Here is a 27,919-nt window from a genome sequence, read left to right on the forward strand (position 1 = left end):
CACACACCCAAAAGCATGTCCCATGACACACTGGAGCAAAACATAACTAGGAGAGCCTCTGACCTTTCCCATCTGTGACTTCAACTGTCCTGCCTCCCTGACTCCCTTCAAGTTCTTACGCCTTCTAGCTTCCATGTCTACCTGCCCAAACACAAACGTGCTGGCCAATGTTAAAGCCTACCTCTTCCATGCAGCCTTCTTTGATTTGTTTTCTCCAGCTACAAGTAATCTCTTCCTCTTTAGAGTTTCCATATGCCTTCTCTTTTAACTGTCATGGAACTTAGAGTCTACCCCACTGGTAAGTAAACTCCTTTACAGCAGGTTCTGCTCGGGTCAGATGATGATACAGAATCATTCCGGGGATAGACACACCTGAATTAAAACCCTTGTTTTCTCATTTACAAGCCTTAGACAAGTAACTATAACCTGTCGGACTGTAATTTTCTCATTGGAAAAATGCTACTCACATTACAGGTTTGTTGTGAGGATTAAATTATACCAAGTCTGGTGTTTGGGACACAGCAGACAATTCACAAATGTCACAGCTATCATTATGACATTATAGCAGAAAATCACATATGAGAAAGTTTTTTAAAAATTTTGGACAGAATTCTTAGAAAAGGTAACTTACCATGTTTTTCCTTGAGCATCCTATCTAATCATACAGAAAAAGAATGTTAAATATTTCATATGCTATGTATAAAGTGTTGATGCCAGTTATGGGGTGGGATTGTATGGTTCCATTACATCAGGTTGGATGTTCGGAAGACCATGGACCTGCCTGGTCATGTCCTATCACCAGCAGAGCGAACCTCCGAAATCCAGGAATCTAGCAGCTTCCCCATCCAACCTCCCCAATCCCCCAAGGAGAGTTTCCCAGGTGTTTCTCTCCCCCAACTAGGCAAGTGAGAATCATCTCATCTTCTACCTGCTCTTTCTTTTGCTCATTGGCATGTGTTTACTTGCTTATGTCAAGAACATTTAGTCAATTCTCAGTACGTTCGCTCCTTAGAAGTAGCTTCCTTTGTTCTCTCTGATGATTTTATAAATAACTGCGTGGAGGTGAGTAGGTCTCTTACCTGCAAGGTGTGCTTTCCTGCACAATCAATTTTGTTTTCTGGGATTCTTTTTGCTAAGCCTTTTTTTTTTTTTTAAAGTATTGCTTCCACTTTGGATAAAGGATGCAAACAGTATATAAATTAGTTTTGTTTCAGCTTTGGCACATTATTACATACCAATTATATGACACAAGAACTTATTTCAGCATAGATTACAAAAAATTACAATTTGTAAGTACTCACATTTAAAAAACAAATGCAGAATATCCAGCTACTTTTTACCTGTAAGCCTTTAAGTATGTCAAATGCAAACTAGGAAAATGGGTTGAGTGTATCTCACCTTCCTGGGCCCTGTGCTCTTCAGCTCAAACACATCCATTGTGTAATTGACCCTACGTCCGTAGTGGTCAAATTGAACGTTCCCTGTCAGTCCTTGAATGCGAACCTATAAATGAAAAATAAAACCCATACATATACTCATGGGCCATTTTGCTTTCAGAAATCTTAACTTCATCTGCCAGGCTTATAACAACACATTGAGTATGGAACTATAAACTATAAATAACTCACTAAAAAACCAAAGAGTATTTGAACTGCTGGGATATAAGCTTAAAGATGTGAATCAAAGGGATACAAGCAATTCTGCTCTATACTTGAAAGAGGAATATGTTTTGTTATGTGATAAAGAATACTTCCTTAATACTGAAGTGTTGCCTATAGGAAAGGAAATACGGTTCATTTGTAGTTACTTTTTGGTTCTATTTTTGTGTCCACATAATACATATTAAATAGTCCTGCTAATCACACTAGATCATATTTCTCTTTGCTAATATTAAAATTAAGAAGTTCAAAATATAAACATATTAAAAAATTCAAGTTTACTTTATTCCAAATTTCCTTTTAATTCATTTTTACTTAGAATCTGAACATTCAGAATGTTTAAAATGTTACTATTAAAAATACACATATATTCCATTAATCATTTGAAAACCAGTGTTAATGTAACCCAAACAAAGCAAAATAAACAATTTACTTAATCCAAGGTTACAAGGCAATTTATAGAGATCTACTGAGGTAGTCATTAGCAATGTTTAAAAAATATTTCTGGATCTTATACTTTCTGGCCCCAAGATAGGCTGTAATTCCCACAGCCCTTGTAGTTATGTAGGCCTATGTGACTAAAATAAGTGAGTTGTAAACAGCTGTGATGAGTGCCACCACTGGGCCACAGTGTTTAATTGCCAATTTGAAACCTTCCGTAACCTGATTTCCCTTTGTAGCACTGTGGATGGTAGCTGCTGTCAGCCTTGGTCCCTGAATACCCCTCAAAATCTAATGTGTGTTTGAGTGAGAAACACTCTTGTTCAAAGCCTTTGGGACTTGGGGTTGTCTATACTGTCACGTAACCTAGTTCATCATATATACATATTATATATATATTTAACATATATAAATAGTATTCTACTCAGTATTGTATTTAGAAATGTCTCAAAAATGCTAATGGCTTAACCTATTGAAATGGCAACTGTAATATATATTTATTCTCCAATAAATTATTCCATTTTCTTGAATATGCCACTTAAACATGACTACAATAAACTGCACTTAACCAAAATTGTGAGTTACCTGTTTGAGTGTCCTCTCCATGTCAATCCCCTGGCCCCAGGGAGCAGCGGGATTTGCCAGACAATCCCCAGCATTTCCTCTCCTTGAAATATCAATTTTCTGCCTTCTAAGATTGCGGAACGTTTCGGCCATCACAAGGACTCCATCATAAGTCAGAGCAGATGTGTACTAACAAAATGAAAGTAGTTATATTGGTGAATGATAAAGTCTTATCAATCTGGAAACGGGGCAGGGGGAGCTTGTGCTTACGACATTAAGCACCCTCTTGCCTGAAGGATAGTCAAATTACTGATAATTAATTGACCCTAGCTTCATAAATTTCTTTTTTTTTTTTAAGATTTTATTTATTGATTTGACAGAGAGAGATCACAAGTAGGCAGAGAGGCAGGCAGAGAGAGAGAGGTGGAAGCAGGCTCCCTGCTGAGCAGAGAGCGGAACTTGATCCCAGGACCCTGAGATCATGACCTGAGCCGAAGGCAGAGGCTTAACCCACTGAGCCACCCAGGCGCCCCTAGCTTCATAAATTTCTATTATCATTTTATTACACATAATGTATACCAAATCGTACCCCTCTGATTTTTTTTTTTTTTTTAAAGTAGGCACCATGTGCAGAGTGGAGCCCAATGTGGGGCTTAAACTCAGGAGCCTGAGACCCTGATTGAGATGTGAGCTGAGATCAAGACGGGGATTTAAAAAGGAGAAAACACACTCTTCAGAAATTCTTTTTTTTTTTTTTATTCCAGAATTCATTGTTTATGTACCACACCCAGTGCTCCATGCAGTATGTGCCCTCCATAATACCCACCACCAGGCTCACCCAACCCCCCCCCCCTACTCCTCCAAAACCCTCAGTTTGTTTCTCAGATTCCACAGTCTCTCATGGTTCGTCCAATTTCCCCCAACTCCCTTCTCCTCTCCAGCTTCCCATGTCCTCCGTGTTATTTCTTATGCTCCACGAGTAAGTGAAACCATATGATAATTGACTCTCTCTGCTAGACTTATTTCACTCAGCATAATCTCTTCCAGTCCTGTCCATGTTGATATAAAAGTGGGAGATTCATCCTTTCCGATGGAGGCATAATACTCCATAGTGTATATGGACATCTTCCTTATCCATTTGTACGTTGAAGGGCATCTTGGTTCTTTCCACAGTTTGGTGATTGTGGCAATTGCTGCTATGAACATTGGGGTACAGATGGCCCTTTTTCTCACTACATCTGTATCTTTGGGGTAAATACCCAGTAGTGCAATTGCAGGGTCATAGGGAAGCTCCATTTTTAATTTCTTAAGGAATCTCCACACTCTTTTCCAAAGTGGCTGCACCAACTTGCATTCCCACCAACAGTGTAAGAGGGTTCCCCTTTCTATACACCCTCTCCAAAACACGTTGTTTACTGTCTTGTTAATTTTGGCCATTCGAAGTGGTGTAAGGTGGTATCTCAATGTGGTTTTGATTTGAATCTCCCTGATGGCTAGTGATGAACATTTTTTCATGTGTCTGTTAGCCATTTGTATGTCTTCATTGGAGAAGTGTCTGTTCAAGTCTTCTGCCCATTTTTTGACGTGATTATCTATTTTGTTTGTGTTGATTTTGAGGAGCTCTTTATAAATTCTGGATATCAGCCTATTGTCTGTATTGTCATTAAGGGATATCTTCTCCCATTCTGTGGGTTGCTTTTTTTAAAAATTTTATTTAATTTTAATTTATTAATTTATTAAATTTTCCCCCCCTTTTCAGCGTAACAGAATTCATTGTTTTTGCACCACACTCAGTGCTCCATGCAATACGTGCCCTCCTTAATACCTACCACCTGGCTCCCCCAACCTCCCACCCTCCTACCCCTTCAAAACCCTCAGGTTGTTTTTCAGAGTCCATAGTCTCTCATGGTTCACCTCCCCTTCCAATTTCCCTCAACTCCCTTCTCCTCTCCATCTCCCCATGTCCTCCATGCTATTTGTTATGCTCCACAAATATGTGAAACCATATGATAATTGACTCTCTCTGCTCAACTTATTTCACTCAGCATAATCTCTTCCAGTCTTCAGAAATTCTTTTTTTTTTTTTATTTTTTTATTTTTTATTTATTTATTTATTTTTTTAAGATTTTATTTATTTATTTGTCAGAGAGAGAGGGGGCGGGGAGAGAGCAAGCACAGGCAGACAGAGCAAGAATGGCAGGCAGAGGCAGAGGGAGAAGCAGGCTCCCTGCTGAGCAAGGAGCCCGATGTGGGACTCGATCCCAGGACGCTGGGATCATGACCTGAGCCGAAGGCAGCTGCTTAACCAACTGAGCCACCCAGGCGTCCCCAGTCTTCAGAAATTCTAATACAGTTTTCCATCAGCTGAGAAAAGCAAGGCCTCTTTCTGTTGTGTGTGAGTAGGAGGAGAGAAGTCTAACTGGCTAAGTGCATGATGCCTCCGGCTGCCTTGTGGTCACACGCTGTGGTTGAGTCCCGGACGGGCAGGGATGCCTCTTCTGAAATGCCGAGCAAGGCTCCTGGAGATCAGTATTTACTTACTGACTTGACGTGTGTATGCCAGTTTGGTTTCTCAGAAGAATGTGGGAATGTTGACCGCTTCTTAGATTTAAGATGCCAGAAATAACACCTACTGATTTAACACTGGTCACTGCAGTCCACAGGAAAGAGCATCACTCTGCCCACACCTGCTGTGAGTGTGTGCAGCAGTGCTGAGTCATTACCCCACATTTCTACTGTAACCCAGGGCCAAAGTGCAGAAGTGCAGTACATGCCACGTGCTTTCCGACAACTCCCCCTCATTTCTCTGGGAGAAGAGACAAAGCCAGTGGGAAAAATTACTCAGCCTAGGAAAGGCACTACTCAGAGGAAAAAGAGAAGAAAATGTAACTTGTATAAGCTGAAAATTTCATAAAAGGACCAGGGAATATGTGCACAGTTTGACTACGGGACTTCCTGAACATGTGGAAAAGAGGGCACAATTTTCCGAAGCACGGCAGAGCACGGACTGCTAATCATGACCAAAACCCCGGACAATCTGTTTTAGGAAACCCATATGGTCAGTTCTCAGGGAGGAACACATTCTAAGCCTGTGCCAAAGGTAGCTCTGTGCTGTGGAATATGGAGGATGGTCTCCTTGCTTCGGGCCTTGCAAGAGAAAAACAACTGTTTGAAATTCAACTGCAGGAAGCAAACTTAGGCCATAGGATCAGTAGGCACACCAGCTGGCATTCTGAGGAAGAGAGGCTGAAACGTGGATGAGATAAAGAAGATAAATCCTAACAAAGAACCTTTCAGTGGTAGAGAACCTAGTTAAAAAGCTTCATCAGAAACATGTGTGTGAGACATGTCAATAAACAGCCTTGCAATACATTCTTCAAAGACGTGACAAAAGAGACTTATGGATAGACTTACACCCTCACCACTGGGATGGGGAGGCTGACGGCAATGAAGGTGCTTAAGCACAGTGCAAAGCCAAACAGGAACATACGTCCTCCCCTGCATGGACCAAGCACACCTGAGTAGAAAAAGCCACCAAGTTGTTTTGATTTGTTTTCTAAAGTAAGAAAATAAAAACAAGAAATAAAGGAGAACTACTAAAGACGTAAAAGGCATGAGAAGAATGCACCTGCTACTATTTTAGGATCAAGAAAGGAAAAAAGAGAAAAACACTGTCACTTTTTTACTAGGGAGGAAAAAGCTGGGAAGAGATAGCACCAAAAAGCAAATCCACCTGCTGTGTTTTAAGAAGTCCATCCACTTGTGTGAAACACGTGAACTAGAAAAAAGGACTGATTTCATACAGAGTGGGGCAGAGAAAAGCAGACAGCCGGCTAGAGCAGCAAAGGCCTCTGACAGGTCACAGAGCTGAGACATGAAAGAGGCAGTAGTTTAAACAGGTCTTACTTTTTCAAGGGATTTAATTCCCTTCCACATGTCTTACTGAGTTAAAGTCCAAGAACTTATATTTATGGGTGCACAATTCTGGATGGCATCTAGAACATTCTTATTGAATAAATGCTTCATTTTAGGGCAGGGTAAAACCAAGGTCTTAGCCGAAAGTTATTTCTTGCTTCAACCAGTGATTTCAATGGTGAAGTGAGCTCTGTTTACCAAAGTTTGTAGATAAAAAGATGGAGTCTGGAAGAATCATAGCACAGCACCAGGAGTCCTCGCTTTGAGAAGAAAGAGCTCCATGAATTCTAATTCTGCCACTCACAGTCTTAGGGGAATGTATACATTTTTCAGATATGGGGCACAAAACAGAGCAAAACCAAACCAAACCAAACCAAACCAATCCAAACCAAACCAGAGAACACTATTTCCTGTGGTGGTTGCAAGAAGGAAATAGCACAGGGTGCCTGGGTGGCTCACTGGGTTAAAGCCTCTGCCTTCGGCTCAGGTCATGATCTCAGGGTCCTGGGATCCAGCCCCGCAGTGGGCTCTCTGCTCGGCAGGGAGCCTGCCTCCCCCCCTCTCTCTGCCTGCCTCTCTACCTACTTGTGATCTCTCTCACTCTGTCAAATAAATATATAAAATCTTTAAAAAAAAAAAAAAAGAATGAAATAGCATATGGTGTCTGTGAGCTCTGTGGAAAGTGTGCTGGACACTGGCTGGGAATGGCAAGGACAAGAAGGATGTGTCCCAGACCATACTGCTCCCAAAGGACTTCAGGGAAGGGGAACAAGAAGTACACAAAAAAATTACATTAAATCCTTGGGGAGAATAACTCAGTCAAATATTACGGAGATTACACAGCTGATATTTTCTGGAAATCTAAGGAAAGGCTTCATAGAGAAAGTAGTGTTTGAGATAAACGCTCAGGAGGTGGTTGGATTTGACAGACGGAAATGAAGTGGAGGGCAGTGGAGGTTGAAGCAAGAGCACAGGGACTGGGAAGGAGGAAAATTGTAGGGCAGTTCAGTTTGGCTCACCAGAAAGGGGGCAGAAAGACATCTGACTGGAAAGACTCGCTAGGCCTATCTTGTGGAATACCTTTATTCCGGAAGACTGCTTTTGCTTTAGGCAGGGAGTCATGGGAGATCAGAAATCATGTTTTACATCTTTGATGAGACACCAAAAAAATCAAATACAATTAAAGGAAGTGCATTTGATCCTCCTCATTCATGGATCCCACATCTGTCCATCTGACTACTTGCTAAAATTAGTTTATGACCCCAAATCCACTGTCACGGTGGGTCATTTGCAGATGCGGGTAGAGTGCTGAAAAATTTGAGTCACAGGATACACACACAACCTAGCCACAATCAAGCAAGGTGGCACTCTGCCTTCTTGCTTTGGCTCTCCTGCTGTAAACACATACCTTTGGAGGAGTCTCAGATCCCGGATACTCTCTCTGGTCTAGTTTCTTCCAACGATCCATTAGTTTGGTTACCATAGGTGTGTTAAAATCGACCAACTGGAATCCCGTAACATTGGCTCCACCGTGTATAAATCTCTCAAGAGAAATATCCTTGAAACCCTGTAAGAAATCAACATGACAGCTTGTTTGGTTCATTATATGTTACAGCTCTTCAATGGTAACATAGGTTAATAACCAACATTAGGTAAGTTAATAACCAACATGTGTATCTATCTAGATTTCTGATAAAGCAATGGCTGGAAATAGGTGGAGGGTTCAATTATGCCTAATTTAGCTGTTAAATTCTGTCATCCAAAATCTAATACATGATAAGAGGACAAAAATATTTCCGTTCAATTCCATTTAACAAGTATTTCTTGAATGCCTCTGAATGCCTTTTATGAAGCATGGAGGCAGATATAGGAGATGAAAATGATACCATCAAAAAGTCTCTGGTTGAGGGCTCAATTGCCCTCTGATATAGGTATGCAGAAATGTGTCTTACGTGAAGAAAATATCAAGGTATTATGATAGTTTGAGTCTGTGATGGGTAGCACACTTTTAGGGGGGTTCAGTTTAATTACACAGTGGTCTAAAAGCAGATGGAGCCAATAATTTGAGCCCGGGAGAGTTAAAAACTTCGATTATATGAGTCACTACAATGCTCAAAGTCCTGGGACATGGTAATGGAAGAGAAGAAAGCAAGACAAGCCATTCGTGGACTTCTGTGTGGTGGGAAACAAAATGGTGTTCACCAGGTGGGCTGAGGCAAGGATGTTCTCTCTCAGTCCACAGGTAGTTCCGAGTTTCAAAAATATTGGAAAGTTGTTTATTTTCCCCTTCCTCCTTCCCTATTTTTTAATACCTGGCCTGTTTTTTTTTCTGCTAACTATTTAAGGTGCCTTACAAAAATAAACATTCAATACAAAATCTAAAACAAATGGGCAATTATAAGAGGGAAAAAAAACCTATTAGGTAACTGAATTAATAAAATCAAAGCTATTGGCTCAGAGAATGTAACCCCCCCTCCAACACAAACGTGTGTGCACACATGGCCATGAGTTTCTAGCATCTGTATTTGCTTTTTTTTCCTCTTAGTATTTAGTAAAGATATTTACAATTTTAAGCGCATATATATATATATAAATTTTTTTTTTTTGAGAGAGAGAGAGAGAACAAGTGGGGTGGGGGCAGACTCCCACGGAGCAGGGAGCCCCGTGACTTGGGGCTCGATCCCAAGACCCCGATCCCAGGACCCCAGGATCATGACCTGAGCTAAAGGCTGACGCTTCACTGACTGAGCCACCCAGGCGCCCCAAGTTTTTTTTTAATGTGAATTTGATTCAATTGCGTTAGTGAACTTAAGGCAAAGTGTTCTGCTTTCTATTTTTTTGGCAAAAGTGAACTATGCAGCAGTGACACTGGAGTTAGCACAGGGATGGGCGCAACCGTCAGGGAGAAGACCAGGACCTGGTGTTGCCGCTCTCTCATTTCGGAAATGTCTATGTTCTGTTACCGACCAAGCAGGTTCTGTATGCACACTGCTGTCTAGGAAGAAACAGCCCAGTCTACTGACAAGTAAGCGAAGTTGCTACAGGAAGCCCCAGCAATGTGTACTTATAGCTAATACTGAGGGGGCTGCTTATGTGCTGGGCACTTGACACAGATGATCTAGTTTGGTTCTCCTAACGAGACAATGAGATTCATCCTATTATTAGACTTATCTTACAAATAAGGTAACCAAGGCTCAGTTGATTAAAGAAAACTACTGAAGATCATGCAGGAAACACATAGTAGAGCCAAGATGACTCTTGCCTTGGCCCTCTTTGCCTTGTGCTCCTGTGGATTCTTACCCAAGTATGTGTGTTTTTAATTGTGGTATTTATCAACAATGTCCCTAGGAGAGACTGGGTGATACCGTCGGAAACTATCCACGCCCTGAATCCACCTCTGAAACTTCTTGGCCTTGGGGTTCCCATGCGCAAAATGAGAATGACAATGCTAAAGTCGCTGGCACATCTGGTTTGAATTCAGTAAATGATAGTTGTTATTAATTAATTCCCTCGACAAATATTTATCTCCTGCCCATTATGTGCTAGCTAATTTGATGGCACAGCAGTAACATTCTCATTTAACTGGAAGAGAAACCAGATGCCAGAAAGCAAATCTATGTTTCTGAAATGGGAAAAGCACTCTCCATCAATCTCTAGCTAGTAAAATGTCAGCTGAACATTTGTTTGCGTCTATGAGAAAACAGGGCAGACCCATGGGCAGGGGAAAAAAAAAATAAATAAAATCCCAGTTTTCTGAAAGCCACAGCGATTCAACTATTGCATTAGTTGCTAATTGATGACAATGTGGCTGAAACAGAAGACCTGCCATGCTTCCTTCCACAGCATCTCCCACAGCTGCAAGACACACAGGCAAAGCTGAAGCCTTCGGAAAAACCATCTGATGTGAAGTCTCACTGATACATAACAGTCCACATTTCTCCGATGCCATCCTGCTAGGATGAAGGTGAAGGAAAAAAATATTACCACATCGGATTTTAAGCTTCTTTCGGTTCTGACCTCAATGAGTGGTGGGTGGCTCAGTTAATTTTAGCTATGTCTGTTTGAGTACAAGCAATATTTTTCCTTTCATACACTTTCAAACAATTTTCTATAGAAAAGTGATATGATCCAGGCTGTGAAGTCATTTTCTTGGAGACAGTTACCTTTGTGCCTAATGAGACTTCAGTTCCGACCCAGAGAGTGCTGTGGAGTGACGGTTCTAGAAGACACTGTTGTAAACTTGTAGTTCTACAGAGTGTGTGTGTGTCTGTGTGTGTGAAATCAGTCATTAGTAACTAAGTAAACGGTATATATAGTCTCTCCCTATAATATACTGACATCCTAAGGAAAGATTAACTTTCAACTTGGTTTTCCTTTTAACTCCCACTGACAGTTCATACATCTGCTGGGGGTAAAGAAGCCACAGGAAATCAGGAAGTAAATGGCAGGACTTCAGATATCCCTCTGACTACTGATATCCATTCACATCACAGGTGCTTAAAAAATGCTTGCCCTTTAGGGTGTGACTAATTCTGATTACATTTCTGTTGTTTTTTATTTCAGACTCAAAGGACGATGAAATCATATTGAGACAGAAGGGCTGCTAAGTAGAATGGGAGAGGTTTCCTTTTAACATCTTTTAAAAGCCAGGTTGTTAAGTAATTGACAAAATACCCATTTTGGGTGACCAAGTCTATAGATGGTAGAATCAGACGTGCTCAATGTAGAAAAGTTAAAAATACAGTAAGCACAAGGGAAAAGGTAAAACAAAGTCTTCAAGTTCATGGAATCTTGAGTGGGGTCCTTGCCCTGAGTAAAAACGTGCTAGTCTGTAAATATGGAGAACTGAGTTCTAGTTCCGATTCTGACATCAACCAGATGCCTACATGTGGACACGTCACTTAACTGTCTGTATCTTAACCTCCTTACCTTCCAAACAAGGCATGGATGGTGTGTGTCTGTGTGCTTCTGTGTGGTGAGGTGAGGGACAGGTAAGCAAGAGCTGTGGTTAATCTTTAATGATATACTCTGATCATTCCATAATTTTATACTACTTCATAAAAGAGCCAGGTGTTTTCCTAAATGTGAACGGAATATATTTTTAAAAAAATTAGAGACCTAAATGAGAGCAAGATTTTAAGAATTTGCCTCACAGGTGCAATAGTGTCAACAGTTTCTTGTTGCTCTGGGGCCGTATTTAAATACTCTGACTGTGGGAGGATGGGAGAAGAAAGCTCTGAATACAGATACAGAGAATGTCTGTAAGGCCGGGTCCCCCTCAAAGGGGGTACAGGAGATATTCGAATGCATGTTCACCTTGTGGCTCAATCGGGTATTTACTAATTTTGATTTTATTTATTCTTTGCAATCAGACAGGGCAGAGTTTCATTCCTGCTTTGGAGACTGAGGATCTGTGATCTTGGGCAAATTACCCTGAACCCCACTTTGCAGTCTATAGAATAAATATCTACGTTGAGGGTTAATTGGAACAATTACAGCAACAACATAAACACAAGCTGGGTGCTGGAGGATAGGCAGTTGGCTGCTTCAACAAAGAGGGAGGGAAGGTAAGAGCACTTTTCAGGAGGTCAGATTTGACATTGTTTCTTCCCCTAAAGAGCTTGCCATGTGCTAGTGATGTCTTGTTTGCAGCTGGGTGAAAGGGTGATGGACAATACTTGGTGCAGAGAAGAGGTAAAATAATGATTTTATGGATGAAAAAAAATAATTGCATTCTATATTATTGGTACCTGTGGTGACTTGTGAGCCCAGAAGAGCCACTATCCGATTAAGTGCATACGGACAGCTTTCTGGAAGAAGGGACTGTGTGTCAGGATTGGGTGGACTAAGGATTGCCTCCCAAGGAGACAAAGCTAAACCTGTGAATGTAAAGGAGGTATCAGGTGTCTAGGAACCAGTCTGGTTTTGAGAAGGGGCATGTGCGGGGTGGAGTGGGAGAGAGGATCTGGGGTCAGGAAGGAGAAAACTGGAAGGGTTTTGTGCCTTAGCGACAACAGTGTCACTACTCCACCCTTAAGGCTCTTGACAGTGCAGTGTGCTGGTCCAGTAGGAGGTGGTGACAAATGGGTAATGGTGGTGTGTCCTTTGAGAACCACAGGCAGTTTTAAGAAGAGGGGAGAGGACAGGCGTCCACAGGGAGAGTTGGAGGGATCTCAGGGTCTTTCCCTTTCACAGAGCTACAAATCCTTTTACTGCATTTGCAGCTGGGAGCTGAAGGAATCATTTAAGCTGGGAAATGGTATGGTCATTCCTGTCTTCAACAACAACACAACAAAACAGCAACAAATCCGGGAGCAAAGTAAACAAAGAACTGGAAAAGAGAAAGTTGGTGGGCAAAGACAGGATGTATTTTTCTTACTTAAATTTCTGACAAACAGACTACAGTGAACCAAATAAAGTTTTCCTGCTTCTAAGTATCTTGGCAATTTCTAGAACAGAATTTAATCTAATGAGATACCACATGCTTCCACCAGTACCTCAGGATGACAGGCATGTACAAGTACAACTTTTCCACATACAAACCGAAAACAGGACACAGAAGAGTGAGCTTTCCTTTCTTACAAATTTTACTCGTCCTTAAGATGCCATTGTTAATGACAATGGTAGTGACGTCACAGAAAATTTTCAAGAATCGGGGAGGGGCAAGTCTCTGCACTTGCGTATCAAGCCCAGCTCATGCTATCTGGATGGCCTCAAGTCCCTGCGGGTCGTCCTGGACCCCCAGCAGGGTCACGTTTGAGTCATGAAGTAAAGGGATCCTTGTTTCTTTTGGCTCCTGTATGGGGAGGTGAGGTCCCAGCACACTGCAGGAGCGGCAAAGGGAACGGAAACATCAATCTATTCCCATTTCATCACATAGAAAGATGCATGACATTGAATCATAGTTAAATTTAACTTATGGATAATGAAAACACAGTTCTGAGTAGTGCTGATGAGCTTTCACAACCCATTTGCATCCTTACTCATAATGAAATGGAATATTATTTTATTTAAATATGTGGAATCTGCCTTTGATATTTCAGGCAAAGGATTTAATGGCCACTAAGAAGTCAATATCGGGACACTACTTGTTTTGTTTCTTGGTTTAGAGGATTATCATTTGAAAAGAATCCCCCCAAAATATCCGTAATGAAATTCAGGTTCCTGTGGAAATAAACCTGCTTAAATAAGGGAGTTCCTTGACTTTGGCAAAAATGCCTGTAAATTCACGATATATTTTAGGCAGCACAACTGATGTGTAATATCTGCCTTGCTTCATTCTCTTTTCGGTAAATACAAGTTGGCCTTCATACCTTCTGATTTTTCAATGTTTTGACTACAGAGTATTTTCTAGCATCTGGACTGCTAGTAGCCACCAGTAACCAGAAAGAATTTTTATTTTATTTGTTTGCTTATTTATTTATTTAAAGATTTTATATATTTATTTGTCAGAGAGATAGTGAGAGAGGGAACACAAGAAGCAGGAGAAGGAGAAGCAGACTCCCCACTGAGCAGGGAGCCTGACACTGGGCTCCATCCCAGGACCCTGAGATTATGACCTGAGCCAAAGGCAAACACTTAATGACTGAACCACTCAGGTGCCCCAAGAATTGTTATTTTAGAAATCAGTTCTTGCTACTGCTGTTAAATCAGTCTTTTCTTCAGTTTTACTGAGGTATAACTGCCAAGTACACTTGTAACGTATCTGAAGTGTACAACCCGCTGATTTGACACACGTACACCTTGTGAAAGCGTTCCCACCATCGATTTAATTAACACATCCGTCACCTCACATGTTTACCTTTATTTTTTTCTCTTTTCAAGAGAACCCTTAAGTTCTATGCTCTTGGCAAATTTCAATGACAAAACACAGTATTATAAGCTATGGCCTCCCTGTTACATCTTTGATTCCAAGACCACATTTAGCTCATAACTGAAAATCTGTACCCTTTTACCAACTTCTTCCTATGTTCCCCACCCTCCAGCTCCTGGCTAGAAACACTGTATTCTCCAGGAGTTAATCTGTGAGTTAGATTTCTTTAAAACATTCCCAATATAAGTGAGGTCATGCTGTGTTTGTCTTACTCTGTCTTTTTTTTACTTAGCATTATGCCATCCTGGTTCATCCATGTTATCAGAAATGGTGAAGTTTCTTTTTTACGGCTGATGTATATATATATATACATATTATCCATTCATCTGTTGATGGACACCTAGACTGTTTCTGTACTTTGGCTACTTTGAATAATGCTACAATGAACACAGGGGTATAGATATCTTTCTGATACAGATTTTTTTCCTTCGGATATATACGTAGAAGTTGGGATTGCTATTTTTAATTTTGTGAAGGATCTCCATATTGTTTTTCATAAGGGCTGCATCAGTTCCCATTTCCACCAACAGCGCAAAGGGACTCCCATTTTTCTACGCCCTTACCAGCATTTGGGTCTTCCCTTTAGAAAATAGCTATGCTAACAGGTGTGAGCTAATATCTCATTGTAGCGTTGATTAGCATTTCCCTCATGATTAGTGATGCTGAGCACCTTTTCATGTACTGCTGGCCATCTGTGTGTCTTTTTTGTTAAAACAGTCCTTTGCCCATTTTTATTCTTTATTTCTTAAAAAGATTTCACTTATTTGAGAGAGAGCGAGAGCGTGCAGAAACCAGAGGGAGAGCCAGAGGGAGAAGCAGACTCCCCATTGAGCAGGGAGCCTGATGTAGGGTTTCATCCCAGGACCCCCTGAGGATTGTGACCTAAGCTGAAGGCAGATGCCTAACCAACTGAGCCACTCAGGTGCCCCCCACCCCCACCCATTCTTTCATTGAGGTATTTGTTGCTGTTGTTGTTGTTTTTGCTACTGAGTTGTAAAAATTCCTTGTGCATTTTGGATATTAACCCCTTATTAGACATGTGGTTTGCAAATATTTTCTCCCATTCTGTAAGTTGCCTTTTCATCTTGTTGATGGCTTCCTTAGCTAGGTAGAAGCTTTTTATTTTGTCGTGGTCCACTTGTTTATTTTTGCTTTTTGTTCCTGTGCTTTTGGAGTCCAATCCAAAAAAGCACTGCCAGGATCAATGTCAAAGGGATTATTTCTGAGGCTTCTTTCTAGGAGCGTTACAATTTCACGTCTCATGTTGAAGAATTCAAGCCATGTCTGAATTAATTTTTATGCACGGTGTAAGATAAGGCTCAGTCTGCATGTAAATATTTAGTTTTCCCAATAGCATTTACTGAAGAGACTCTCCTTTTCCCATAGTATACTCTTGGCTCCTCTGAGGAAAGTTAATTGACCATGTATGCCAGGGTGTATCCCTGGGCTCTATATTCTGTTCCACTGATCTGCGTTTGTCTGTTTTTATTCCAAAATCATGCTGTTTTTATTATCATAACTTGGTAATATAGTTTGAATCAGGAGGTGATGCCTCCAGCTTTGTAGATGGCTTTACCCATTCCAGGTCTTTTGTGGCTCCATACATATTTTAGGATTATTTTTTCTATCTCTGTGGAATATGCTCCTTTAATCTTGATAGGGTTGCATTCAATCTGTAGACTGCTTTGGGGAGTATGGGAATTTTAACAATATTAATATTTCCATTCTATGAACACACAATATATTTTTGTTTATCTGTGTCTTCTTTCATCCATGTCTTAGCGTTTTCACTGTATAGATCTTTCACCTCCTTGATTAAATTCATTCCTAAATACTTATATAAAGTTTCTGATGCTTTTGTAAACAAGACTGTTTCCTTAATTTCTCTTTGTGAGAGTCTGTTGTTACTGTATAGAAACACAGCTGAGTTTTATTTATTGATTTTGTATTCTACAACTTTAATGAAGTCATTTATTCTATTAGATTTGTGGTGGACTCATTAAGGTTTCTATATATAATATTTTATCATCTAAAATTTTATGTATTCCTTTCCAATTTGGATATCTTTTACTTCTTTTCTTGCTTAATCACTCTGGCTGGAACATGTGGTACTACATTGAAAAACAATGGTGAGAATGGACATCCTTGTCTTGTTCCTGACCTTAGAGGAGAAGCTTTTACAGCTTTTCAACATTGGGTATGATATTAGATGTGGGCTTGACATACATGGCTTTTGTTATGTTGAGGTATGTTCCTCCTAGACCCAGTTTTTATCATGAGATGATGTTGAATTTTGTCAAATGCATTTCCTGCATCCAATGAGATGACCATGTGGTTTTTATTCTTCTGTTAATGAATTTATTTATGTATAAAAATAATGTATTTATTCTTTTGTTAATGTATCACGGTGACTGAGTTGGGGACTTTGAGCCATCTTTGCATTTCTGGGATAAGTCACTCTTGATATTGGTATGATCTCTTTAATATACTATTGAATTTGATCAGCTAATAATTTGTTGATGACTTATGCATCTACATTCATCACGAATATAAGGCTTCAATTAATTAATTTTGGTAGTGTCCTTGTTTGACTTTGCTATCAATGTAACACTGGCTTTTTTAAATGATTTTGGAAGTGTTCCTTCCTATTCTATTTGTTGGATTAATTTCAAAAGGATTGGTATTAATTCTTCTTTTAGTGTTTGGTAGAATTTGCCCAAGAAGCCATCTGGTCCTAGACTTTTTTGATGGGAGTGTTTTGATTACTGATTTGAACTCCTTACTTGTTAGTTGGTCTTCCTTTTTCATCATAATGCATGCAGAGTAGGTTGTGTACTCGGAATTTATTTGGTTCTTCTAGTGTTCTAATGTGTTGGTGTATAATTGCTTATAGCACTTTCTTACCATCCTTTGTATTTGCATCATGTGAGTTGTAATTATCTCTTTACATTTTTAATTTAAGTGTTTTTTTTTTTCTTAGTCTACCTAAAGATTGGTCAATTTTATCTTTTCATAAAACCATTTCTCAGTTTCATTTATTTATTGTCTTTTTGGTCTCTATTTCGTTTATATTCACTCTGACCTTTGTTTTTCCTTTCCTTTACTAACTTTGAGCTTAGTTTGTTCTACTTTTTCTAGTCCCTTGAGGTATAAATTTAGTTTGATTTCTCTTTTATCTTAATATAGGCATTTATCATTGTAAACTTCCTTCTCAGACCTGCTTTTGCTCCATTTCATATGTTCTAGTATGTTATATTTCCATTTTCACTTGTCTCAAGGTACTTTTCTATTTCTTCTTTAATTTCTTATTAAAGCCACTGGTTGTACAGAAGCATTTGTTTAGTCTCCATATATTTGCAGATTTCTGAATATTCTCCTGGTAACTGATTTCTAGCTTCATATCTATATGGTTAGAAAGGAAGTATGATCTTAAATTGATGAAGACTTGTTTTGTGGCCTAACATAGGATCCATCCTATAGGATGCTCCATATGTGCTTGAAAAAAAAAATGCATTTTTTTTTCCTGTTACATGGGATACTCTGTAGCTGTCTGTTAGGTCCATGCGGTCCAACAGGCAGTTTAAATCCATGTCTCCTTGTTGAATATTGAGTCAAGGATCTAGCCATTATTAAAAATGGGGTATTGAAACAAAAAATCCAGTCAAGAACTGGGCATAAGACATGAACAGACACTTCTCTAAAGACAGACAAATGGCCAACAGACACATGAAAAAATGCTCAACATCACTGATCATTAGGGAAATGCAAATCAAAACCACAATGAGAAGGGCACCTGGGTGGCTCAGTGGTTAAGTGTCTGCCTTCAGAACAGGTCATGATCCCAGGATCCTGGGATCGAGCCCCACATCGGGCTGCCTGCTCAGCAGGGAGCCTGCTTCTCCCTCTCCCACTCCCCCTGCTTGTGTTCCCTCTCTCACTGTGTCTCTCTCTGTCAAATAAATAAATAAAACCTTTAAAAAACAAAAAACAAACAAACCACCATGAGATACCACCTGACGCCTGTCAGAAGGGTTAAAATTAAACAACAGATGTTGGTGAGGATGCAGAGAAAGGGGAACCTCTTATACTGTTGGTGGAAATGCCAATTGGTGCAGCCACTCTAGAAAACAGTATGGAGGATCCTCAAAAAGCTAAAAATAGAACTACCCTATGACTCAGCAATAGAACTATTAGGAATTTATCCAAAGAATACAAAAATAGTGATTCAAAGGAACACGTGCACCCCAATGTTTATAGCAGCAATATCCACAGTAGCCAAACTACAGAAAGAGCCCAGATGTCTATTGACAGATGAATGGATAAAGTAAATGTGGGGTGTGTTTGTGTGTATACATAAGTATACACACACACCCCTATATATAAATATGGAAATGGAGTATTACCCAGCAATAAAAAAGAATGAAATCTTGCCATTTGTAAGGGCGTGGATGGAACCAGAGTATATTACGCTAAGTTAAGTCAGTCAGAGAAAGACAATTACTGTATGATTTCACTTGTGTGTGGAATTTAAGACACAAAACAGATGATCATAGGGGAATGGAAGGAAAAATAAGATAAGATAAAACAGAAAGAGGGGCAAACCATAAGAGACTCTTAACTACAGGGAATAAACTGAGGGTTGCTGGAAGGGAAATGGGTGGGGGAAAGGAGTAAATGAGTAAGAGTCATTAAGGAGGGCACTTGATATAATGAGCACTGGGTGTTATATACAATTGATAAATCACTAAAGCCTACCCTGAAACTAATAATACACTGTATGCTAACTAACCTGAATTTAATTTTTAAAAAAGAAGAAAATGGCGTGTTGAAACTCTCTACTACTTCTGGGTTGCAGTCTATTTCTGTTTTCAGATTTGTTATTTGCTTTATTATATATTTAGGTGTTCTGCTTGTTGAGTGCAAAAGTATTTACAAATGCACTTTTTAAATTTCTTTTTTTTAAAGATTTTATTTATTTGACAGACAGAGATCACAAGTAGGCAGAGAGGCAGGCAGAGAGGAAGGAAGCAGGCTCCCCACTGAGCAGAGAGCCCGTTGCGGGACTCGATTCCAGGACCCTGGGATCATGACCTGAGCCGAAGGCAGAGGCCTAACCCACTGAGCCACCCAGGCGCCCCCAAATGTTGTATTTTATTGATGAATTAACTCCTTTATCATTAAAAATGATATTCTTTGGCTTTTTTTTTAATAGTTTCTGGCTTCAAGTCAATTTGTCTGATATAACCATAACTACTCCTTCTTTCCTCAGTTTCCATTTGCATGGTCTTTCTTCCCTTCTTTCACTTTCAGTCTGATTGTATACTTAAAGCAGAAATGAGTCTCTGTAGGCAGAAGAGAGTTAGGTCTTTTTTTTTTTTTTTGTCTCTTTCTTTCCTTCTGTTTTAAATTCATTCAGCCATTCTGTCTTCTGATTGGAGAATATAGTCCATTTACATTTAAACAGCTGTTGGTAGGAATAGATTTTTTTAAGTTTAATTTTATTTTATTTTCAGTGTTCCAAAATTCATTGTTTATGCACCACACCCAGTGCTCCATGCAATCCGTGCCCTCCTTAATACCCACCACCTGGCTCACCCATTCCCCAACTCCCCATCCTTCCAAAACCCTCAGTTTGTTTCTCAGAGTCCACAGTCTCTCATGGTTCATCTCCCCCTCCAATTTTGCCAACTCACTTCTCCTCTCCAGCTCCCAATGTCCTCCATGTTATTCCTTATGCTTCACAAGTAAGTGAACCATATGATAACTGACTCTCTCTGCTTGTTTCACTTATTTCACTCAGCATAATCTCTTCCAGTCCTGTCCATGTTGATACAAAAGTGGGTATTCATCCTTTCTGATGGAAGCATAATACTCCACTGTATATATGGACTATATCTTCTTTATCCATTCGTCTGTTGAAGGGCATCTTGGCTCTTTCCACAGGTTGGCGATTGTGCCCATTGCTGCTATGAACATTGGGGTACATATATATGGGGTACACTTCTGTTCAGTGCCTCTGTATCTTTGGGGTAAATACCCAATAGTGCAACTGCAGGGTCATAGGGTAGCTCTATTTTTAATTTCTTAAGGAATCTCCACACTGTTTTCCAAAGTGGCTGCACCAACTTGCATTCATTCAGCAAGAGTGTAAGAGGGTTCCCCTTCCTCCACATCCTCTCCAACACTTGTTGTTTCTTGTCTTGCTGATTTTGGCCATTCTAACTGGTGTAAGGTGGTATCTCAATGTGGTTTTGATTTCAATCTCCCTGACGGCTAATGATGATGAACATATTTTCTGTCTGTTAGCCATTTTTATATCTTCTTTGGAGAAGTGTCTGTTCATGTCTGTTGCCCATTTTTTGATGTGACTATCTGTTTGGTGTGTGTTGAGTTTGAGTTCTTTATAGATCTTGGATATCAGCCTTTTGTCTGTAGTGTCACTTGTGAATATCTTCTCCCATTCCGTGGGTTGCCTCTTTGTTTCGCTGTTCCCTTTGCCGTGCAGAAGCTTTTGATATTGATGAAGTCCCAAAAATTCACTTTAGCTTTTGCTTCTTTTGCCTTTGGAGACATGTCTTGAAAGAAGTTGCTGTGGCCGATGTTGAAGATGTTACTGCCTATGTTCTCCTCTAGGATTCTGACAGATCACTGCCTCAGGTTGAGGTCTTTTATCTATTTCAAGTTTATCTTTGTGTATGATGTAAGAGAATGGTCAAGAATCATTCTTCTACACACAGTTGTCCAATTTTCCCAGCACCATTTATTGAAAAGACTGTCTTTCTTCCACTGGGTATTTTTTTCTGCTTCGTCAAAGATTATTTGACCATAGAGTTGAGGGTCCATATCTGATGTCTCTACCCTGTTCCACTGGTCTATGTGTCTGTTTTTGTACCAGTACTGAGCTGCCTTGGTGATCACAACTTTGCAGTAAAGCTTGAAATCAGACAATGTGATGCCCCCATTTTTTTCTTTTTCAACATTTCCTTAGCAATTCAGGGTCTCTTCTGGTTCCATACAAAATTTTAGGATTGTTTGTTCCAGCTCTTTGAAAAATGCTGGTGGGATTTTGATCGGGATGGCATTGAAAGTATAGATTACTCTAGGCAGTATAGACATTTTAACAATGTTTATTCTTTCCAATGTTTATTCTATCCAATCCATGAGCATGGAATGCTCTTTCCATCTTTCTTTGTCTTCTTCAATTTCATTCATGAGTGTTCTGTAGTTCAAGTACAGATCCTTTACCTCTTTGGTTAGGTTTATTCCCAGATATCTTATGGTTCTTGGTGCTATAGTAAATGGAATCAATTCTCTAGTTTCCTTTTCTGTATTTTCATTGTTAGTATATAAGAAAGCAAGTGATTTCTGTACATTGACTTTGTATTCTGCCACATTACTGAATTGCTGTATGAGTTCTAGTAGTTTGGGGTTGGAGTCTTTTGGGTTTTCCATATAAAATATCATGTCATCTGTGAAGAGAGAGAGTTTGACCTCTTTGCCAATTTGAATACCTTTTATTTCCTTTTGTTGTCTGATTGCTGTTGCTGGGACTTCTAGTTTTATGATGAACAACAGTAGTGAGAATGGACATCCTTGGTGTGTTCCTGATCACCAAGGGAAACTTGTCAGCTTTTCCGAAGTTCAGGAATGTTCCTTCTATCCCTATACATTGAAAGGTTTTAATCAGGAACGGATGCTGTATCTTGTCAAATGCTTTTTCTGCATTAATTCAGAGAACCATGTGGTTCTTCTCTCTTATTTATTTGTTCTATCACATTGATTGATTCGCAAATGTTGGACCACCCTTGCATCCCATGGATACATCCCACCTGGTCACAGTGGATAATCTTTTTAATGTATTGCTGGATCCTGTTAGCTGGGATCTTGTTGAGAATCTTGGGATCCATATTCATCAGGGATATTGGTCTGAAATTCTCCCTTTTGGTGGGGTCTTTGCCTGGTTTGGGGATCAGGGTAATACTGGCTTCATAAAAAGAGTCTAGAAGTTTTCCTTCTGTTTCTATTTTTTGAAATAGCTTCAGGACAATAGGTATTATTTCTTCTTTGAATGTTTGCTAGAATTCTCCAAGGAATCCATCAGGTCCTGGGCTCTTGTTTTTTGGGAGGTTTTTGATCGCTGATTCAATGTCCTTACTAGATATTGGTCTATTCAGATTGTCAATTTTTTCCCAATTCAGTTTCGGAAGTTTATAGGTTTCCAGGAATGCATCCATTTTGTCTAGGTTGCTTAACTTATTGGCATATAACTGTTGATAATAATTTCTGATGATTGTTTCCTTGGTGTTAGTCATGATCTCTCCCTTTTCATTCATAATTTTAATAATTTGGGTCCTCTTTCTTTTCTTTTGGATTAGTTTGGCCAATGGTTTATCGATCTTATTGATTCTTTCAAAAAACCAGCTTCTAGTGCTGTTGATGTGTTCTACTGTATCTCTAGTTTCTATCTCATTGATCTCTGCTCTAATCTTGATTATTTCCCTTCCTGTGTGTGTGGGTGGCTTAATTTGTTGTTGATTCTCCAGTTCTTTAACGTGTAAAGAGAGCAGGTGTATTCTGGATTTTTCAATTTTTTTGAGAGAGGCTTGTATTTGTATTTTGAGGGAGGTTATGTATTTCCCCCCATAGGTTTTGGACTGAAGTGTGTTCATTCATTGGTTTCCATTAATCGTTTAAGTTCTTCTTTGATTTCCTGGTTGATCCAAACATTCTTAAGCAGAGTGGTCTTTAGCTTCCAAGTGTTTGAATTCCTTCCAAACTTCTTCTTGTGACTGAGTTCCAGTTTCAAAGTACTGTGGTCTGAGAATATGCAGGGAACAATCTCAATCTTTTGGTATTGGTTGGGCCCTGATTTGTGACCTACTATGTGGTCTATTCTGGAGAAAGAGCCATGTGTGCTCGAGAAGAGTAAGTATTCTGTTGTTTTAGGGTGGAATGTTCTGTATATATCTATGAGGTCCATCCGGTCCAATGTGTCATTCAATGCTCTTATTTATTGATTTTCTGCTTGGATGATGTATTAGTGAGAGCACTGTGTTAAGATCCCCTACTATTAATGTATTCATATCAATATGACTCTTTATCTTTATTAACAGTTGTAGTTGGCTGCTCCCATATTGGAGGCATAAATATTTACAATTGTTAGATCTTGGTGGATAGACCCTTTAAGAATGATGTAGTGTTCTTCTTCATCTGACGACAGTCTTTAGTTTAAAATCTAATTTATCTGATACGAGAATTGCTATCCCAGCTTTCTTTTCAGGCCCAGTGGCATGAAAGATGCTTCTCCATTCCTTCACTTTCAGTCTGAATGTACCCTAATGTTCCAAATGGGCCTCTTGTAGACAACTTAAGGATGGGTCCTGTCATTTCATCCAATCTGCAATTCTGTGCCATTTTATGGGAGTGTTTAGGCTGTTCACCTTGAGAGTGATTATTGAAAGATACGTTTTTATTGACATCATGTTGCCTATGAAGTCCTTGTTTCTATAGATTGTTTCTGTAATTTTCTGTTCTATGACACTCTTGGGTTCTTTCTTCCTTTATGGAAACCCCCTTAGTATTTCTTGTAGTGCCAGCTTGGTGGTCACATACTCTTCTAAACCTTGCCAGTCTTGGAAGTTCTTTATCTCCCCATGCATTCTGAATGTCAGCCTTGCTGGATAAAGTATTCTTGGCTGCATGTTCTTCTCATTTAATGCCCTGAATATGGCTTGCCAGCTCTTTCTGGCTTGCCAGGTTTCTGTGGGACAGGCCTGACGTTATTCTGATGGACCTTCCCCTGTATGTAAGGAATATCTTCCCCCTAGTTGCTCTCAAAAGCTCTTGTCTAAAATTATGATTTGTCAGTCTCACAATCAAGTGCCTCAAGGTCTTTCTAGATTCGTTGATCTTGGGGGATGTTCTTTCTACCTCTAGGACACGAATGCTGGTTCCATTCCCCAGACTGGGAAAATTTTCATGGAGAATTTGTCAAACTCTATCTTCTAATCTTCTTTCTTTCTCCTCCCCCCTCAGGGATCCCAATAATTATGACGTTGGAATGTTTCATGGTGTCATTTAGTTCCCTAATTCTGTTTATGGCTTCTAAGCTGTTTGTTCCAGGCCTCTACCTGATCCTTTTTCTCTATCAGTTTGTCCTCTAGATCACTAATTCTATATTCTGCCTTGGTTACCCTAGCTGTTGGGAGTATTTAGGTTAGATTGGATCTCACTGGTAGCATTTTTAACTTCTTCCTGGGAAGCTTTCACTTCTGCCCTAATGGATTCCATGCTGTCACTAATGGTTTTCTCCAACCTAGCCATTGCCAGGATAATTGTTACTCTGAATTCCCTTTCCAACATAATGTTTATGTCCATACCCAACAGCTCTGATAGAGAGGACACAGTCTCTGAATTTTTCCTCTATTAGGTGTTCCTCCTCCTAGTCATTTTGGTGAGAGGTGGTTGAGGGGATGTGTAGCTGATTATATCAACCATGATCCAGGCAAGGTGCACCCTGGAATGCTTCTGAGCAATTGGAAGTCACCACCAAAAACAAAGAAAAAAGAAAAAAAGAGAGAGAGAAAGAGGGGAAAAAAAAAAAGATCCAGCCAGAACGGGCCCCAAAAATAAGATTTATAAGGTATACAAACAAAAACAGACAAACAAAAAGACTGACAAAAGTAAATGGAAAGAAAAAAAAAACAGTCAAAATGACCCCAAGGATAAGATTTATATAATACCAGAACAAAAACAAATATACAGAAACACTGACAGGAGACAAAGATGGGAGGAGGGTTATAAATCCTCCATGTGGAAGGTTCCATGTGGAATGAGGAAGGTTATTTCAGTTCTTCCTGGGTGTATCTTGATATCTTTGTTAAAGGACTCAACTTTCCAGAGATAAAGGGAGATTAAAATTGGTTTATGTATAGGGGTTTATGTAAAATTGGTTTCTGTATTGATTAGGGGAAGAGGATTACCTTGAAGCTTACATCTATATGTATATTTAAAAAAAAAAGAAAAGAAAAAGAAAAACACAGGTATATGTATGCAAAATGTTCAAGTTAAAAGGTTATTATGGAATATGTTGTATTAAACCTCTAGTTGTAATGGTAAGTAGGTTAAAAAAATTAAAAAGAACAAGAATAGTGAGAACAAATTAAAAATTAAAGTTGTATCTATGAAATATACAGGTTTTAGGGCAACACCAGGAGCTTAATATATTGTTTTCCCCTGATATTGGGGTTTTACAGCTTTATGGGGACCCTGTGGTGGTTGTCCTCTCGTTCTTTTGGCTGGCTTTGGGGGGAGGGCTGCCTCGTTGTTTTTCAGTCAGTCTTGCTTGGGTTGAGTCCTCCTGGCCCCCTATCAAGGGGCTGGGCTCTGGAAGCTGGTTTTTCAGGCTTTTGTTCTCTGGAGGTTTTTTTTCCTTTTGGGGGCTTTCTGCAGCTTTTCGGAGGTTCAGTGGAAAGCAAACTGCACCCAGACCTCCGTCTGAGAGAAGCCTCAGTCTGCTCCCCTCTGGGTGGTCCAGAACACACAGACTCTCCTTTGCCAACTCTGCTGAGCCATGCAACCTCCCACAGGCAGTGCACATCCCCAGCCACCGTCCTGGGGTCGCCCGAAGCGCCTGCTTGTCTCCGCACCTGCTTGTCTCTGCTACTAAAACCGTGAGTGATATTGGTCCCGGGAGCCCGCTTCTGGTGGCTGCCTTTGCCGGGACTGTCCTCTGGGGTCCAGACCTCAGGTTGCCACCGCGGGATGGTGACTCGGCCAGTCCTAGAGTTCGATGGCTAGCGCCCGCACAGAATTTCCTCAGGTTGTGGCAGGGAGTGGGTCAGACCCTGTTCACGCAGTGTGCAAAAGTTCCAGGGAGTGCAGGCTGGTGCCGTCACCAGACTCCCTCATGCGTGGGGCGGGAGTATGCCCAGCCGAGCCGTGGTGCAAGGTGCACAACCCCGGCTCTGCCTCACTCTCTCTGGCAGGGGTGGTCGCCGGTGGTGGCCATCCTGGGACTGTGGGCTTAGGCCTGTGCCCCTGACCGCCCGATTCCACCAGCTGCCCCTTAAGATCTTTTGCTCTTTTTGAGTGCTTTTAACCAGACTCCAAGTTACTGCTGGTCCCAACCACAGGGCACTTTCGTACTGGGGTATTACTTTGCAATGGGTCGCTTCTGGTGGCTCCCTCCCCCTTCTGTTTATCCTTCGATATCAGTCCAATCGCTCCCAGTACACTTTAGCTCTCCGCTGGTGTCTTCTGCCCCCGTAGAGATCCAGAAGTGTATAATCCTACATCTCAGGCTGATTTCATGGGTGTTCAGAGTGTTCTGGTAGATAATTAGCTCACTTTAGGGGACTGGTTGAAACAGGGTCTCCTACTTCTCCACCATCTTGCCCCTCCTCTCCTGGTAGGAAGAGATTTACTACTGACATTTTGTGAATTGTTTTCTAGCTGATTTGTAGTTCCTTTACTCCTTTTTCTCTCTCTTGCTCTCTTCTTTTGTGATTCGATTTTCTGAGGTGGTAAGTTTTGATTCCTTTCTCTTCATGTTTTGTGTTTCTTCTATAAGTTTTTGCTTTGTGGTTATCATGAGGCTTTAATAAAACATCTTAAGAGTCACAACAGTCTATTTTAGGTTGGTAACAACTAAACTGAATGCATTCAAAAGCTCTGTAATTCTACACATTTCTTCCCCATTTTGTTTTTGATGGCAACAATTTACATCTTTTACATTGTGTATATATTAAGAAATTATTATAATTATTTCTAATATTTAAGTTTTTTAACCATTATTTTAGAGTTAGAAGTTATTTACGTGCCACTATGACAATATTGGAGTTTTCTGAATTTTTCTATATACTTAACTGTTAGCAGTGATTTTATACTTTCATATATTTTTGTGTTGCTAATTTATGTCCTTTAATTCCAGCTTGAAACATTAACACTTCTTGTAAAAGCATTCATGATCAACTCTTTAGTCTCTTCTTGTCTGGAAAATTCTTTATTTCTCCTTCAGTTCTCAAGGAAAACTTTGCCAGGTAGAGTATCCTCGGTTAGCTGTTTTTTTTTCCTATCAGTACTTTGAATATATTATCCCTCTCCCTTCTTGCTTATAAAGCTTCTGCTGATGGTCCTGCATTAGTTCCCTTGTAAATAACAATCTTGCTGCTTTAAGATGCTCTCCTGGTCTTTAATTTGTGAATAACTTAACTGTAATGTGTCTTCGTGTGTATCTCTTTTTTTTTTTTTTTAAAGATTTTATTTATCTGACAGAGAGAGATCACAAGTAGGCAGAGAGGCAGGCAGAGAGAGAGGAGGAAGCAGGCTCCCTGCTGAGCAGAGAGCCCGATGCGGGGCTCGATCCCAGGACCCTGAGATCATGACCTGAGCCGAAGGCAGCGGCTTAACCCACTGAGCCACCCAGGCGCCCCTCGTGTGTATCTCTTAAGATGCAGCTTATCTGTAT

At 40.1% G+C, this 27,919-nt stretch overlaps 1 protein-coding gene across 3 annotated transcripts in view; it reads right to left on the bottom strand.

Annotated features, from left to right (window-relative positions):
- Positions 1-27,919, bottom strand: part of LOC111153760 (glutamate ionotropic receptor AMPA type subunit 4) — a 388,143-nt gene that overhangs the window by 64,548 nt on the left and 295,676 nt on the right. For all 3 annotated transcript variants that reach the window (XM_022512979.1, XM_022512980.1, XM_022512981.1), the window contains exons 6-8: positions 7,987-8,145; positions 2,685-2,852; positions 1,399-1,503 (exon numbers count right to left, since the gene is read on the bottom strand). In XM_022512979.1, coding sequence (XP_022368687.1) covers positions 1,399-1,503; positions 2,685-2,852; positions 7,987-8,145 — 432 coding nt within the window. The remainder of the gene's footprint in view (positions 1-1,398; positions 1,504-2,684; positions 2,853-7,986; positions 8,146-27,919) is intronic.

This window comes from Enhydra lutris, unplaced genomic scaffold (assembly GCF_002288905.1).
Source record: "Enhydra lutris kenyoni isolate GAN:26980312 unplaced genomic scaffold, ASM228890v2 scaffoldscaffold34, whole genome shotgun sequence".
In the NCBI taxonomy this organism is placed as follows: domain Eukaryota; kingdom Metazoa; phylum Chordata; class Mammalia; order Carnivora; family Mustelidae; genus Enhydra; species Enhydra lutris.